General features: G+C 33.8%; 2 protein-coding genes, 1 long non-coding RNA gene and 1 pseudogene across 3 annotated transcripts; 3 read left to right on the forward strand and 1 right to left on the reverse strand.

Annotated features, from left to right (window-relative positions):
• Window positions 1-3,653, forward strand: part of LOC106302672 — a 17,763-nt pseudogene extending 14,110 nt beyond the window's left edge.
• A 4,926-nt stretch (window positions 3,654-8,579) lies between these two features.
• On the reverse strand, window positions 8,580-9,814 carry LOC106304593 (CASP-like protein 5B3). Its single transcript, XM_013740997.1, has 3 exons — window positions 9,429-9,814; window positions 9,098-9,230; window positions 8,580-9,008 (listed from the first exon to the last, which is right to left on the reverse strand). Exons 1-3 carry the CDS (start codon window positions 9,560-9,562, stop codon window positions 8,811-8,813), a joined length of 465 nt encoding a protein of 154 aa, XP_013596451.1. The 5' UTR covers window positions 9,563-9,814; the 3' UTR covers window positions 8,580-8,810.
• Window positions 9,815-10,933: 1,119 nt separating this feature from the next.
• On the forward strand, window positions 10,934-13,309 carry LOC106302279. The gene is made up of 5 exons (XR_001262432.1): window positions 10,934-11,636; window positions 11,728-11,814; window positions 11,895-12,259; window positions 12,368-12,501; window positions 12,756-13,309. It is a non-coding gene; the product is annotated as an uncharacterized LOC106302279 (long non-coding RNA).
• A 2,667-nt stretch (window positions 13,310-15,976) lies between these two features.
• On the forward strand, window positions 15,977-17,197 carry LOC106305525 (putative F-box protein At4g10190). Its single transcript, XM_013741890.1, has one exon. It carries the CDS (start codon window positions 15,977-15,979, stop codon window positions 17,195-17,197), a length of 1,221 nt encoding a protein of 406 aa, XP_013597344.1.
• Window positions 17,198-17,271: the final 74 nt, after the last annotated feature.

Consider the following 17,271-nt stretch of genomic DNA (forward strand, 5'->3'; position numbering starts at 1 on the left):
TTGCCTCCTAACACTTAGGCAAGTATATAACTATTAGGTTAAAAACTCGTCAGGGGTAATCTTGTAATTTGGTGAAGCATTGGGTTTAAAGTCGGCTGGAACCAAGTCGCGCATCTCGCATCTCGACATCGATCGATGGTACAGGATGTACATCGAACGATCATAATTTTCAATCGTCGAGACTTCTCTTCTGTATCGATCGACGGTACTGGATGTGCATCGAACGATTGCTTCTTCTTCTTATCGACCTCTAATGGTCAGCTCGGATGAAATCTCTTTTAAGTTCCTAAATGCTCCATAATCATCACTTTACTCCAAGATACTGCTGAACCTGAAAACATACCCAATAGGATAGAATATATAATATATAGATAGTAAAACACTTATATACCATGGATGAAAATATGTCAAATCCATGGTATATCACTTCTACGCATGAAATCACTTGTAGAACGTTCTCAACTCAATTACGGAGCTCCTCAAAGAAGAATCAGATCAAACGGAGTTCATATGTGACAGTTATGCCATTTACAAATCAGGTGATCTTCAGTTCTCGCGAATTCAGACCACCCGAGAAGCTGGAAATGGCTAACCTTCTTTCTGATGAACCAACGGCCAATTCAATCATGCCAAAGGTGATTATTCAAGTTCTAAATGTCCAAAAAAGTCTTGGGATTGATGGTTTACAAAAATAGAATCAAAAACAGACTTGTTTAGGCCAAATGGAGAAACAGATAAAAATTGGCTAAGGAAAAAAGATGGATTTCGATCAGGCCTTAAAGAGACATGTCTTGGCCCATATCAGGAGCATATTCTTCACTTTTCAAATTCATGGTCATGGTTATATCAAGAGGCAGTCCAAGTTTCAGTCAAAGACTTTATTTAGTTAAGTCTTTGTTTCTATTTTCAATGTCTTGTTTTTAGCACATTCTTCTTTGGATTTCTACAACTTGTAATCCTAGATATAGGACCTATGAGCCATGAAATAAAGCATTCATTTTTCCCTGTTATTTGAGTTTATCTCTTTGTTCTTTGTAGAACACTTTTTGTTTCTTGGTGAGGTTATCTCCGAGTAAACAAATCTCTATTTCGTTGGACTTGTGCGTCATATCAAGCATTGTATAGAAACTCTTCTTTTGTTGGACTTGTGCGTCATATCAAGCAACAACTGAAGTCTGGTAGTATCAAGAAACTTTTTGCCCCTCTTGTGTCACCGTTCAATCCATCAGTTCTCCCTTTTGGCGAGTTCATATCCCTTAAGTCCGATTGAGTAATCATTCCCTAATTTAGAGCATATCAGAGCTCCTTCTATGGACTCTTTAGTCCTCTCCACAAACATCATCAAATCATCAGTGAAACAAAGATGCGTAAGGGAAAGAGATTTACATCTGGAATGGTGACGAAATTTCTTCTCCTCCATTGCTTTATCGTTCTTAAGTGACAGAACATTCTGCACAATACAAAACGATAAGGGGATAGTGAGCACCCTTGCCACAGTCCCCTCTTTCTCTGAAAATATCTCCCGAGCTCTCCATTTACTTGTACAGAAAATGAAGGTGTGGTGATACATAGTCTTATCCAATGAAGAAAAGGCTCGGGAAACCCCATAACCACCAAGCTCTTTAATACAAAGGACCACTAGACTGAATCAAAAGCCTTAGAGATATCGATCTTCATAGTACATTGTGGTGTAACATTTTCTTTGTGATAGTCTTTCAATAACTCAGTAGCTAATAGAACATTCTCCATTATCAGCCTCCATTGGATAAATGCAGACTGGTTTGCTGTTATAATCCTCGGCAGCAGATATTTTAGTCTGTTCGCAATGATCTTAGACACCACTTCGTGTAGCACATTGCAACACGCAATAGGTTTGTAGTATTTCATGTTGGTTTCTTCAGTCTTTTTTGGTATGAGAGCCAAGACTGTTGAGTTGATTCATTTCGGGAGAAATCCCTTCATGAAAACTGACTGAATCGCAATAGTGAAATCATGACCAGTCACTTCCATTTAGCTTAAAAATTCACAAGGAAAACCGTCCGGACCCCGTGATTTGTTAGATGTCATAGAGAAGAGAACTTTTCCAACCTCCTCCGCTGTGACTTCTTTCTCGAGTGCCTCTCTGTCCTCCACTGTACATCTGAAATCTATCAAACTTCCTAGTTCTTCCTCAGTTGAACCAAGAAAGTTACCCGGTTACTGGTTTAGAAACTTTGGAAAATAACCTCACTGCTTCTTCCTTAATCTCAGCGTGTGTAGAAATTATGTTCCCCTCAGGACAATTTATTTAGCTGATGGTGTTTTGAGCTTGACGAATCCAAACCGAGTTATGAAAGGTCTTATTCTTCTGATCTCCAAGCTCTAACCAGTGAAGTTTGATTTCTTTTTTAGGAAGTCCCCCTCCAAAACTGCTACATGGAGCCAACGCTCATATGCTTATCCTTCTTGCACGTCACGTCATTTTCTGATAAAAAAAGTCGGAATATTTACACGTCACTTCAGATTATTCTCATTTATATTTCTCTACAACATTGGAGTTCAGTTCGATTCTTTTAGTGGAAACCTTCCTCAAGTCTGTAGCTTTACTGGTGAAAACAACGGCTTTGGACCTTTTGGTGAGTTGTCTATAATAGCAGCATTGGATCATCACAACTAGATTTGGGGGGCGCATCAAGTCTGTAGGTTTAGAGGGAGAAGCGGTGTATCAGTACTTCATGTAGACAAGGAACATGAACAAGTTTGTTGCAGTGTAGTGGAAATCAATTCTTCATTATCGGTAGGAGGTGTTAAGGAAGAGTTGGAGGAAGAATGCTCAAGAACGAGGTAAAATAAGCTTATAGAATCTGAATCCTCTTTATGGTGTTCTTGTAGTTTGTATTGACATTGATTATGGTCTTGTTGTGTGGTCTCGTTGTTTGGTTATCTATAGGATGAAGTTTAGTATCCATTGTCTGAATCTGATTATGTATGAAAAGGGGACGAACTGGAACATGTAGCAAGCCAGGAACCAAAGACTGTCGTGAGAAAAAGAGAAGGAAAATGCTAAATGACAAGTATGAATCAGAGTTCGTGTGTTTAAGATGTTATCTGCACCATGTAGTTCTGTAGTCCTTGATGAAAGAACTTGGTTTTTTTTCCAGGTTCATGGATTTAAGCTCTTTCCTCGAGCCTACAAGGACGCAAAGACAGATAAACCAGCTATACTAGATGATGCAATCCGGGTCATGAACCAGCTCAGAGGTGAAGCTTATGAGCTTAAAGAAACCAACCAGAAGCTTCTAGAAGAGATTAAGACTCTCAAGGTTAGTTTCTCACCTTTTTTTTTTCCTAAAGGCCTTATTGTCATGAAACTATGATAAACTTATCTGATTTTTTGTTTTAGTTGTGTATGGAATAGGCGGAGAAGAATGAGCTCAGGGAAGAGAAGCTGGAGTGCTGAAGGCTGATAAAGAAAAATGGAGCAACAGTTGAAATCTATGGCGGTTCCATCACCTGGGTTCCTGCCTTCTCATCCAGCAGCTTTCCATCAAAACATAATGGCTGTTTACGCGAGTTACGGTTACTATCCAAACATGCCAATGATGCCATACTTACTACCACCTTCGCAGCGTGATACGTCTCAAGATCAGCAAAACTGCTGTTTTGCTGCTTAATGTTGGCATCATAATATCAAAATCACTTTGAAATGTTGGTTTCATGCAGATGATTCTTTGTTATCAGTTTTGCAGTAACCTATTGGGGGATAGAGAATGTTATGGTTCTTCCAAGTGTTGAAGCTTAATTCTTAGGTTATATTTTTGAATAAAATGTCCGACAAACTTTTTCTTGTACGATTGTCATCGAGCAATGTCAAATATTACAAACGGTTTTAAAAGTTCAGGAGTGAATATATCAGTGGCTTTCTAGCTAAAATATATCAGTATTTTACATAAAACAAAATTTAGCATTTTTTAATGAGAAATTCCCTTAGATAATTTTTTTTATGTTTTGGTCACAAAAATAGTCTTCAATGAAGAAAATGATCAATCTAGACTTAGGGTTTAGAGTTAAAGGGTGGGGGTTTGGGGATAGGGTTTCAAACTTTAAAAAACAAAAAATAAATATTAAAAATTTCAAAATAAAAATGAGCTATTTTGATCATTTTATTTTTTGAAAGTTATTTTGTGACAAAAACTAAAAAAGAGAATTGCCATTTTTTTAATTGTATTAATCTTTGACTTCCTTTTTTTTTTTTTGACGTCGAACGGCCATTCTATTACTCAAGCTTGAAGTGGTCTGGGTAACCGGAATAAAACAACCGATGAAAAGTAACTCTCTACGAAAGCTCCTAGCAGTCTTAGCTAAAAAATCAGGAAGCTGATTGCGCACTCGTGGTACATGGGTGATTTTGAAATCCGGAAAACAAATCTGCAGCGTCTCTATCTTCTCCAGCTCTGTCGCAAATCTTGGCCACTCCTGGGGTTCATTTATCATTGCAATCAGCTCCTTGCAGTCAGTTCCAAAGCTCTGGCACGGCGAGTGTTGAAGCATGTTCTCCATCGCCCATCGCAGCGCTTCTACCTCCGAATGCAGCGCTGATTCACATCGAGTGAAGTTTCGTGTTCCCATAAGTTGTATGTCCTCCCTACTATCCATCCAGACCCATCCACATCCACTAAAGCGGTCAGAAGCTGTCCAAGATCCATCTAGTAGACAGATATTACCCAAGCTTAAGACTTGGTTTGCATCATTATTGGTAGCCTGGACGTGTGGTGGTATCGTCTCATTCGCGTTAAACCAGGCCTGACATTCAACTCTCTGCGTATCGAACGAGTTCCAAAAGGTCTCTGTCTATACCCCTGAAAAGCTTATCATTGCGAGCCTTCCAAATATACCATATTATCCAGGGATAAGGATCCATGCCTTGGTCTGGTGAAAAGATAGTCATCTTTGACTTCCTTATGTTGGTGGTTTAGTAGAGTGTTTTATAGTTGCATTATCTCTTTTAAAGACTATTGTTTTTATATATTCCAAAGACCAACAAGACTGCATTGCCCATATTAGTGTCTCTTTCTCTATCGGTCTATTGTATGTCTTTTCCTCTATAATTACCTATAAAGTTTAAAGAGAATAGGTGCTCATTTCTGCTTTTTCTAAATACGCCAAAAGATCCAAATGGATTGGGAAGTAGCCAGGTTTATTGTATGTTTAGGATCATTTTTGCCTTCAGAGAGCTTCAGAAGAAATCTTGTTTTGTCTTCCAAGGGAGTATAATCCTCCTCCAAACTGGTTGCGCATAGTGACAAGTGATGAAGAAAGTATGATCAGTTATCTCTTCATCGTCACATCAGTGTGCACATAGTGGGTCAACCTTTATGCGACGATGTATAAGGTTAGCTTTCATTGCAAATGCTCTCGAGTACAAGAAATGGTTTAGTTTAGGGATTGCATCAAGTCTCCATAATATCTGAGTGTAGTACCAAAGGAGGTTGTCTAGTCAACACTAGTCCTGAGCATAGTGAAGAATTGGCCTATGACCCCCAAATTTTAGGAAATTTTTCTAGTCTCTTGATCAAATAAAACAAAGCTGGAAACAGATAAATAAAAAGTATGGTGCCAAATGTAGAACAATCTGAAAATACAGGTAGTGAAGTTAAATTAAAAAAAACATAACTCAAAGATGTGGTCCAAGTGGGTCCTACCAGACGCATCTTTGCCACTCAGTTGTAAATTCATTTTAATTCCCAGCCGTTAGATCTTTACCATCTTTTTACCTTCAAAGCAACCACCACCAACCCTTGTTCTAAAACGCAAGCGCCTAGTCTAGGCACCCGCCTAGTCGCAACACGGACCTTATCCGCCGCATTTTTTCCCTAATCAGACAAAAAAAATCAGAAGAAAATTAATCGTCCCAATAAACCGATTTTTCGGCCCAAAATTTCTACTTCGAAGAGTATATATAGAGAGTCACATTTTAGCTCATTTCTTTTTAACAACCGATGTGGGACACTTTGATACCTTAAGATTATAAATGTAAAATAAATATTAAGCATTAACAAGGCATCGAACCCAGGTTACTCAGCGTAATATCAGAGGACTGGACCACTTGGAGGCAGTGAATTCTTTGTTATTCAATGTATTCACTAATATATATCCAATATCAATATAATAAAAGTAGGAAAACAGTAGCTTTTATTAATGTTAACTAAATTTAACTCGCGCCCTGCGCAGAGTAACTTTTTAAAAATAAGTTGTATTTAAATATTATAAATAGTATACTTGCTATCAATAATTTTTTTTTTACATTTGAATCTTAAGAATGGGCATTCGGGTACCATTTGGTTGGGTTCGATTTGGCTCGGTTCGGTTTGTCCGATCTTTGCGAGTTCGATTTAGTTCGAATCTTTGCGGATTTGGTCTAGGTTTGGATACGGATAACCCATTTAATTTAAAAAATAAAAATAAAGTTCATATATACTTTAAATTTCTCAAAATAAAAAAAATAAAAATAATATATAACATCTAAATTTGAATAATGTATGCCAAAATACTTAAACTTAACATAAAAATTGGTTTACCTTAAATATTTGGATAAGAAATCAATAGATATTTTAAGTAATTTTGGTATTTTGAATATCGTTTAACTATTTTAAACATGTACTTTTAACTATTTGTATATATTTTCAAGTATTTTGGACAACTGAAAAACATCTTTATATTTTGTATATTCTTTAGATATTAAATTTAAAAATAATTAATATATTTAAATATATAAATACACTTCGAATATATTCGGATACCTGAAATAATTTGTTTCGGATCCGGTTCCATTCTGGTTCTCTAGATACCAAAATTTTGAACCCGTTCGGATATCTAAACAATTTTGGTTAAAGTTCATTACTACCTTTTCGGATTATATTTGGTTCAATTTTTTGGATTCAGATTTTTTGCCCAAACCTATATTTTTTTATTGTAAGAAAATTTTAAACGAAATTGATGATGATTCATATTGATTTTGGGTATGCAATCATTTTTAGACAAAAATACATTCTTCTATGTATGTGGCCCATTTAGTTAAGGAAAACAATGGACTAAACCAAAGAAAACGTTACCATTTCAGATTTTTAATCGACTCTTCCAAATTATTCATTGTTGGTATTGTGACGAAGAGAAAGGGGTTAGGGTTACGAAAGCAAATTTGTTGTACAATCCATATTCTCGCTAGGTGATTTCAATAGCTTCTAAATAAATCTCCGTTGTATCGACCGAGATTTCGTAATTTATAGACGTTTTAAAAAATTCAAAATATAACATATAAGAAAAAATCTAATTTTTTTATTATATGGTTAATATGATTATTTAATTTATTTTAAAAATATAAACTTTCAAATATGAGAGAATCTCGTAATAAAATAAATTGTAATTAAGTTGTTATCGATTATTTGGTGTGCAAGTCAAGTTAGTATGAATAATATCTTGTTAAGAATCTTGTAGATAAGGATTATATTTTTGAAATCTTTTCTGAATAATATATTTGTAATTTTCTTGTAGATAAGGATTATATTTTCGAAATTAGTACCTACAAATATTATTTAAATAAATAATACGTGCAATTCCTAACTTCTACTCTATTTCAAAAAAAAATTAGATTTTTATAAATATATATCATATTTTGGCACTTTTGAAATTGTATGATTGAAGTTTATATAATGAGATATTTTGTTCACATATCTAATCTATTATAGAAGCAAAGAGGAACCAAACATATACATGTTCGCTGTCTGATTATATGATGTTGATAAGAGAAAAGTATAAATCAACTTAGAGAAAAGTTTAATCTATAGTAAAAGAGGTCCAAGTGAGAGTTATTGAATTGCTAATATAATTGTATATATACAATCGGTATAGTTTAATAGAGTAGATAGAACATAATTCAATAGAAGTTCGTTTGGTTTACTTATAACATAGTAGATTGTTGGTTTAATTTAAGTTGTCCAGTTTTAATTTTATTGTATAATTAATGGTAACTAACACGATATGGTCCATAAATTATGTAACACACTAACAAATTTGAAACAGTCCAAGACTTAAATGACAACTTCAATACTACATAATTTTAGGACTCTATTTTAATAGAGTAGATTATTGATCTAATTTTCAGTATATAGAAATTATCACATTATAATGAATATTTACATTATATATTTAGTTTTAAATATTAAAAAAATTAAAAATATTTAAAAACTAGGCCCCGCGTATACTCCGCTTAATCTCTGATTTTTTGGTAATTCGTTAGGTCCGGAGTTGCCGCCCGACTAGCGTCTAGTGCCTAGCGTAGTTTCGAACAGGACCACCAACCAACCGTATTTGTTTACATGTTTGTATCATATTTGCTTGATTCAAATGTAACCTTGTAATATATAGCATCTTTTATGATTATGAAATTTTGGGATTGCGGATCCATGCATCTCTTACAATAAGGTCAAAATGGTCTAATTTGATTTTATTCTGAATAGTAGATGAATTGAACATGACTTGATCTATTTTAGTACCATTATCCATAAATTTACAGAAAAGGAAAAACAGAGAGGCATTTAACCTCAACTAAAAAATCTGCTAATATACATAAACATTGTACGTTCATAACATCAAAACTTACAATCAATCTCAAACAAACGAGAAGATAAGCTGTGACTTAATGACATCAGTAAATCAAGTATACATTGAAGAGTTAAGTAACAAAGGTGTAATCGTTTCTATTAACAATATAAAGAATCAAAAAACTAAAATGAGTGTATTGTGTAATAAGTATATATGTGGGGTATAACTAACTACACAGAAGAAGCAAGTAACCAAAGTGTGGTAAGTGAAGAAACGGAGATTGAGATCCAAGAAAGGAAAGCTAAAGTGACAGAGAGTTGATACCTCCAGCACTCTGCTTCAAAACTGCAGCTTCCTAAATCCCCAAAGTATAAAACCATCACCCCTGCAGAGGATGAGGCTCCCGCTAGAGACAGTGTCGATGTTACCTGAAACCGGACCAAAACACACAAAATGGTTTTGATGATTTCTTGTGTATTTGGTAGTGAGTGAGTGAAAGAGAGAGAGAGATGCTTACCCAATCTCCAACTACAAAGAGGCTGACGAAAACCGGGCTAAGAAGCGTTTTCTTTCTCAATAAAGCAAAGGTGTCTAGTATCGCCAGACCGGAACTCCATATGACTTGCAAACCCATTGCTGCGATCAGGTAGCTGCAAAACCAAAACTTCCAACTGTAAGAACAAAAGAATCAAAGATTGAACAAATCAGATGACATCTGAAAGCACACAGCTACAAGATCTAAAGGAAGCAACTTTCTCAGGACCGGATCTTAAATCTTCCCTAAAATATCAAACCCACACACACTAAAGCAATAACTCAATTCCGAGACTGAAGAGTGGAGTTTTTACCAGAAAGCAGTGTAGTTGAAGAACGCACCGGAAGAGACCATGTAAGAAATGGAGGCAGCAGCGAAAACACACTGTGAGATTCTCAAGACAAGACCAGTGAAGGTCCCTGGTGTTCCAGGGATATCTACTATCATTTCTCTCTTCCAATTCAAGACGACCCAATTCGTCAAAATATAGTCTTTCTTTACTTCTCCTCTGATTCTGGAAAGCTCAGGCGATTTTTCCGGCGAGAAAAAAAAAAAAAGATGAGGTTTTTTTTTTTGCGGTTTTCAGGGTACGAGATTGAAGGATTAGAGGAGTAGAATCTGACAAAATTGAAGACTTTTTTTTTTTTGCTGTTTTTTTTTTCAACAGAAAGGGCACATAGAGAGGTATGGCGAAGAAGAACAAATGCGCATTTATTTTGTTTAATGGAGGGTGGAAAAATTTAATAAATAGTTTAGCTAATGGTGAAAGTGATGGACAAATTTATGGCGTTTCTTTAATTAATTCATTCATCTTTAAACTTTTGCATTGTTGCAAGTTACACTTTTTTCTTTTGAGAAAATTATATATTTTTCAAAGTTTGGTTAAGCATTTTCACTTTTTATTCAAGTTCATATTTGCACTTTACATTTCCGAGTGTGATATTCTGGACAAAAATTGTTAGAAAAAAAAATCATGTTAGTTACGACTTAAAAAAAAAAATCATGTTAGTTATTTACGACTAATCCATAAGATTAAACTATTATAGAAACACGTTTTCTGATGTAGTTACTATAAATTATCTAGTTTAAAATAAATATTGTCATATAAATAGTTATAAATCTATACTATTAAAACATAATATTCATGTTTTTGCTTTAACCACAAACTCAATTTTATCTAAAATACCTCTATTTTTTAAAAAGGAATATTTTTATTAATAGCATTTTAGTTTTTTCTTTTTATTTTATTTTAGGTCTATAACGACAAATACAGTCCAAACAATGAAGAGTTTGAATAATAACAATTAAGATTATTCATTAATTAAATTGTTCAGATTGGAAAACTCATTTATATAATTTGAAAAACATTATACATAAATGCAATTCAATCTTAAATATAGCCCACAAAATCAAAAAAATTTAATGGTCATACTTTATCATATTATACACATAAAATTCATTAAAACTATTATCTTTTTGAAAATCCATTATACACAAAAGATACTTTTATTATTACTCAAAATTACAATATAACAATGTATTACAACACATCAAAATTGTATCAAATTCAACAACTTGAAGTATCATTTTCCGAAAAATTAGATTCACTTATTTATCGTTGTTTGTTTATTTTAAATTTTGTTAGATTCAAATTATCTAACACTATTAAAAGGAGAATAACAAGCCTCCTGAACTATGCCACCTACGATCAGAAAATCAGCCACTAATATTGCAACAATCATCCATGTCATCTTTGTATAATATTGATTTGGGCTTCATGTTTTGTATGGAGTTTCTATTTTAACTTTTCTTATTATGTTTTGGGTTTCTTCTCCTTGTGTCGACTCATTCTCTCTTCTCTCTTTGATGATTCCGCCGTTCTTCTTTCACATTTCGCGTTCCACATCTTCCATTACTCTTCTCTCCAAATCCGTTTCATGGCATACTTTCACCACTAACTAACTGCTCTAATCAGACCTTGCTTGAACTCATTCAATGGATCCTTTTCACCTTCCTCTCCGTTTGTCTATTAATAGATCTATTTCCTTAGCTTATGTCTAGATTAATATTGAAAAGCTTCTCTCAGACAATCATCCCGATGGAACCCAAAAGAAACGCTTCAATCCCGCAAGACCAACAAGAAGACCGTCGCCTCCTCCGCGACTGCAAACCCAAACGGGAAGTCCACCGCTTCTGTTCCCTGGGACGGTGAAGAAAACGATCTCGACTCTCTTCTTCTGCGGCGACGACGATTCAGTGGCACATTATTTTCAATCGCCCATGATGAGGTCATTCAGACAATCCCACGACCTTCTGTTCAATTTATCTTCACCGTCTTCTAAAGCACAAGGGACACAGTTTTGTTATAAGGTCACCACGCAAATACTCTTTTGTTAGTCGAGATACAAAACAGAAGCCAGAATCATAATTAAGTCAAATCAACAAGGAACCCAACTTCAACCCTCTGCATACGTTCATGATGACAACAAGAAACTACTCTTCAATTGGCTCCATACACTCCGTAATCACCTTCTTCTTCTTCTTTTTTGTTCATGCGGGATTATGAGATTTTTAAGATTTCATTGATACTTACTTTGATTTGTTTATTGAAGGATCTGAAGAAAAAAAAATCATTGATGAGGTCATGGAGATAAATGATCAGACTGTTAAATCTCACAATATGGATGAAGAAGAAGAAGGTGATTAATTCTTTAGCCAAGTTCACCCATTTTTTAAAAAAGTAAGAGGAAAATCAAAATTAACTATCAGATTCCTGCAGTTTCCATTGAAGATGTACCGGATGTAAAAGAGGAGAGCGCTGTGCTTGAGTTTCGCCTTAACCTTCTCCAAATGATTCATTGATTTAAGTTATTGGTCGTCCCATCCTCTTATGACCACTCATATGATAAGTATAAAAGTTGAACTGTTGTGTTCCTTAGAAAAGGACTATACATGCATCTTTACTCCATGTTTTATAACGGTGTCCTCAAACGTTGTAATCTGGCGGGTTTCATCTGAACCTCTGTTCGATTCTTGGATCTGACATCTGATCTTTTGTCGCTTTCCATGAGTAGAAGATGTTGCAGATGCGTACAAAGCCATCGAGTTGGAGCTTACATTGGCAATAGCGTATTTCAGCAATGGGTATGATTTTGTCATCAATTCTTTGTATCAAGGGGTGAAATATTTTTCTCGGTTTATTTATTTATCTGTTTTGATGCAGAGAATGCTTCTTATAATTTGTGATCTCAGGAAGAGGCTATCAAGCTACATGACCCGAAAAGGAGGTTGGATTGCTCAAGGGTTCTTCAATGAGTGAGATTTCTGAGCTCAAGAAGCAAACAAAGATATCGTATGAGAGGCAGCTTAACCGCATCACAGATATGGTAATTTCTGTCATAAAATTGACTTCATTGTTAATTTCTGCTCTCCCTGAAGGTCCCATGGTATGTGGCTGTGCTTTATTTGTCAGTACATTTAAAGAATCAGTAGATTACATTGTGCTGTTTATGTCATGTAATGGGTTTTTAGGCATCCCTTACTCTTTGCGGCGTTCCTTAAACATTGTTCATGAGCTAAAAGCAATGTTTGTTAGTTCATATTTAGTTTTTTTTTTTGTTTTTCTTTTACTGTTGTCCAGCTTGAGACATAGCTGAGAGAAACGGCAAAGAGGCTGGAGCGGAAGACTTGAAAAGCGGAAGAGAGCATATGAAGTTTTGAAATGGTCAAGCGATGAGATTAAGAAGCTGAGAAAAAAATTGGAAAGGGCGAAAATAGACCAAAGGAGCTGCAGAAAAAAAAACTGGGGAAATGCATCAATCTGCAATTGAGAATCAATCTATAAGCATTCTCACTGAACTGGTAAAATGCATCAATCCGTGGTTCTAAAAAGCTTCGTCAAACTCTGATAAGGTTTATCAACAAGAAGACAAAGTATAGCTAATTACAGATGCACATATATTTCTTTTTCCACTTTTGATGCTGAACATATTTGACTTTTGTTAATTTTTATTTTCCTTGATTAAAACGGTTTAATCTTTCTACTTACTGGCCATTGCTGCTTGGTTGATCAAAGCTAGAAAACTAACATTTACAGATATTGAGTGTGAACTTCTTCATGTTATTATCGTGTCACACTATACTGTATTTGCAGCACTGTTTGTATAAAGTTACAAGAATATAGTACTGCTAAAAGAGCTAGAAAAAGGCGTTGCAGTTGCACCTAATGAATCAAAGTTTAAGATGATGATAGATGAATGCAATTGAAGGAAACTATTAAATTTATAAAAAAAAATTAATGTTTATGTACACCATGTACATATACAAACAACCTCACAAAAAAATTTTGATTTCAATTTTATATTTTATAAAATGATTTTTAAACTATGTCGACTTACTTTTAATTTTCATAGAACTAAAACTGTAAAAAATTAAAAGCAATAATAATGACAGGTATATGAATAGCTATTAATTCATCCGTCTCCGCAACCCGAAGACGTTCAAAATACCATAATCATAAATTACTAAATGAATTATACAGTAATTCAAAAAATAATTGACAATTATTACACCATTGATTCCAATCATGGGTAAGGATTCATCGAGTAGAGTTTGAAAGTAGTAGTCTTTGTGAAAACTATGTCTATAAGATTGAAATAAGAGTATTTGTGAAAAAAATTAAATGGATTAAGCAAAGTATGCTTCACATTCTTTGTCTCAATTCAAGGAGTGTCCCATTTGTTGATATTCGAATATATGATCACTTATGCATGTTTTGTGGAAACTAAGTTTCCCAAATTGAATCAGTAAAATATGCTACATATTTTTATCGGTTTAACTTCTAAGGCATCCATTTTGATGATATTGAAATATATTAGATCCCTTACGTATGTTATTTATTTTGATTAATAATATCCACTTGGTTTTCCTTTATTAAAGATTCAATGTACGAAAACAAGTTCATTTTTTGATTAAGATCATTGTGAGTTGATGAGATGTGACTATCCATTATCAATGTATAACTCCTTTCAAATGTAAGAACATAATATCTCTTTTGTGGTCAAATGAACATAATATATATTATGATAATGTTTCATAAAGTAACATATATTCAAACAAAAGGTTATAAAATATTATTCTATAAATGGTTAATTAATTAATGCATAAGTTAAAATTCATTTTCTTTAAAATGATTTCAGGACCAATTATTTTATAAATGGTTAATTAATTTATGTATAAGTTAAAATTCACTTTCTTTACAATGATTTCAGGATCATTGATGTAGAAAGTGAAATAAATTATATCTACATAATTTTGATAAATATTTTAAGCTAGGGCATTATTCAAAACTAAAAAAGTATTTTTTATTCAAATCTACAATATTTTTTATTTTATTTGAAATTATTTATTTTCTTCAAAGATTTTTATTCAATAATATAAATATATTTCCTTATTCTAATTATATTATAATGTGTATCTAAACTATAATATCAAACAAAACTATTGTGTATTTATTCTCTTATATGTAACTATTTAATATTTATGTATATAAATGAGATAACATTTTCCCCATTGAAATCTATATCAAACATAACAGTTAAATTATTGTATCAAAACCATTAAAATAAAAAAAATATTATATAAACTTGGCGCATAACGCCAGACAATCCTAATTTTTTAAAATACACAAAACAAAATCAATGAGTAATTTAAAATAATTTTATAATTGTTTAGCTACTTATATTTTCACATTATATTATAATATTTATAAATAAAATAAACATACTAAATATATAATCAAAATTTAAATTTAATCAAAAATCTTGGGCGTAGCCCGGGCCGGCTCTAGTTTTTATAAAGATTATCTTCAACTTCAACTGGTTAATAACGGGTTTTAGATTTTTACCAAGTTTTATTAAATTTTAATTAACGATTTTCATTAAATATGAACTGTATTATACACAACCTGTCAGATCTACATTTTCGAAATATGGATCAAAAACTAGTTATTAACTTATTATTTGATAGAATACATAAACTAATGTAATTATTTGTGACATTTAGAATTTCTACGAAAATACGGTCAAATCACGATTTTAATAAAACTCAATAGATAAACACTAAGATTTTTTCGTTTAATTTTTTAAAAACATGACTCATTTAGTTTTCAAAAAGAAAATGATGCGATTTAAATTGTATATTAACATTGACAGACCAATATGATGAAAAGTTGTAAACTATTTTATTTGGAGTATTTCTGTTTTTATTATGTCGAACAACTTTTACTCAGTTAGTATATGCCCAACTTTACTTAATAATAAATCAAGTTATAAAATGATTAGATCACCATGTTGAAAACATCACACTATAATATTAGATAGTATGGCCCAGTTTCAGCCAGTTTTAATTTTGGATTCTTTATTGGCTTTGTTGAGTATGATTCATATAGCCGCTGTAGAGAGAAACAATCCAACGACCAAAACAAAAAAGAATCCGACGACCAATGCCTGGATGAAGCGTAAAGAGCCGCTGAACCAACTACGACAATTGTGTGATATACGCAAGCTACAACCATTTTATAAATATTTGTACCATAGTTTTATGATGAATATATCAGTGACTCTGTGTTATTCATCATCAAACCATCGTACACATATTTATACAAATGAGAATCGGCTAGATAAACATGAATAAAGACTACACTTATTTAATGATATATATATTTATCATTATCTGAACTAATTATAAGTTGACATTATCCTAATAATAAAAACACATCGATCACTAGGTTTTCTGCAACTGATTTGAAAGTTCTGAGCCACGGTCTCATCTCCAACTTATCTGAAAACCTTGTGCTTAAAGATGATGAGGATGATGAGACTCTGGTTAAAGATGATGACGATGTGGGGAAAACCAGTGATGACAGTAACAGAAAAGAGTAGGACAGTATATCTTTCCGAGGATTTGCTTGTAGAGATACTCTCTAGGGTTCCAGAGGCTTCTCTGGCACGGTTCCGATCTATCTCAAAAGGATGGAACGCTCTTATCAAAAAAGAAGGGAAACTTGACTACAAGTCTCTTGTTGTCATATTAATTGATCGTAGGGTTTATTTAGCTAGGCTTGATCTGCACGGCATTCAAGACGACAACGTTGTCAATCTAATAAGTCATTTCAGCCTCAATGATCCTCTTTCCACTTCTTCGAAAGAAGTCGGTATACGCCAGGTCTTCCACTGCGACGGCCTTTTGCTATGCACCACCATGGACAATAGATTGGTGGTTTGGAATCCAAGTTCAGGGGAAACCAGTAGGATGATCAAACCGTTAAATTCCTACTCTAGTTATGACACCTACGCTCTCGGTAAATCCTCGAATAACAAGTACAAAATCTTGAGAGTGCATCATCATGGACATGGTTACTTGGAGCCATGCCTTGTTGATTACGAAATCTATGACTTCACATCTGATTCGTGGAGGGTTGTTGGTAAGACTAGAGAGTGGTCCATTCCACGTATGTGGCGAGCTGGAACGTCTGTGAATGGAAATACTTACTGGCTTACTTTTACTTTTAGGCAAAACGGTCCAAGGTCGAGGGATACCTTACGATGTTTTGATTTTTCAACAGAGAGGTTTGGACCTGTGTCTCTTCCGGGTGATCCTCGTTCTTATTATGTTTTTGCTTTATCAGTGACTAGAGAAGAGCAAAAACTCTGTCTCTTAACTTCTTCTCGTGATGAGGTATACGATATAGATGTATGGATGGGAACTAAGATTAAAAGTACCGGAGACATATCATGGAGTAAACTCCTAACAGTGGAACGAACCCAACGCTACCAGTTCATTACGCTTCGTACTGGGATGAGTTTCTTGGCTGATCGGGAGAATAAAGTTTTAGTGCATCCCACTAAATATAAGATCTCTAGTAACTGCTTATTACACATTTTGGGAGAGGATAAATACATACAAGTGGACCTTCATGATGTAGGATTTAAATGCTCACTTCCTGTCCAGTATGGTCCAACTTTGGTTCAAATCCAACAAGGTTCTTTGGGGGTAGGCACATGGAAAGCACCAGTAACGTGACTTGTAATTGGCAGACTAGTTTATGCATTGTTATCCAAGTTTTCATGATATTTGATAAATTATAGTGCAAGTCT

The sequence above is a fragment of the Brassica oleracea genome, chromosome C7 (assembly GCF_000695525.1).
Source record: "Brassica oleracea var. oleracea cultivar TO1000 chromosome C7, BOL, whole genome shotgun sequence".
Lineage (NCBI taxonomy): Eukaryota > Viridiplantae > Streptophyta > Magnoliopsida > Brassicales > Brassicaceae > Brassica > Brassica oleracea.

Excerpts from the sequence above, each read along its gene's own strand:
- LOC106304593 (XM_013740997.1), bottom strand. The coding sequence starts at position 9,562 with ATGATAGTAGATATCCCTGGAACACCAGGGACCTTCACTGGTCTTGTC. Across the intron at positions 9,231-9,428 it reads TTCAACTACACTGCTTTCTG|CTACCTGATCGCAGCAATGG; the intron begins GTAAAAACTCCA and ends TTGGTTTTGCAG. Across the intron at positions 9,009-9,097 it reads TCTTTGTAGTTGGAGATTGG|GTAACATCGACACTGTCTCT; the intron begins GTAAGCATCTCT and ends GTCCGGTTTCAG.
- LOC106305525 (XM_013741890.1), top strand. The coding sequence starts at position 15,977 with ATGATGAGGATGATGAGACTCTGGTTAAAGATGATGACGATGTGGGGA.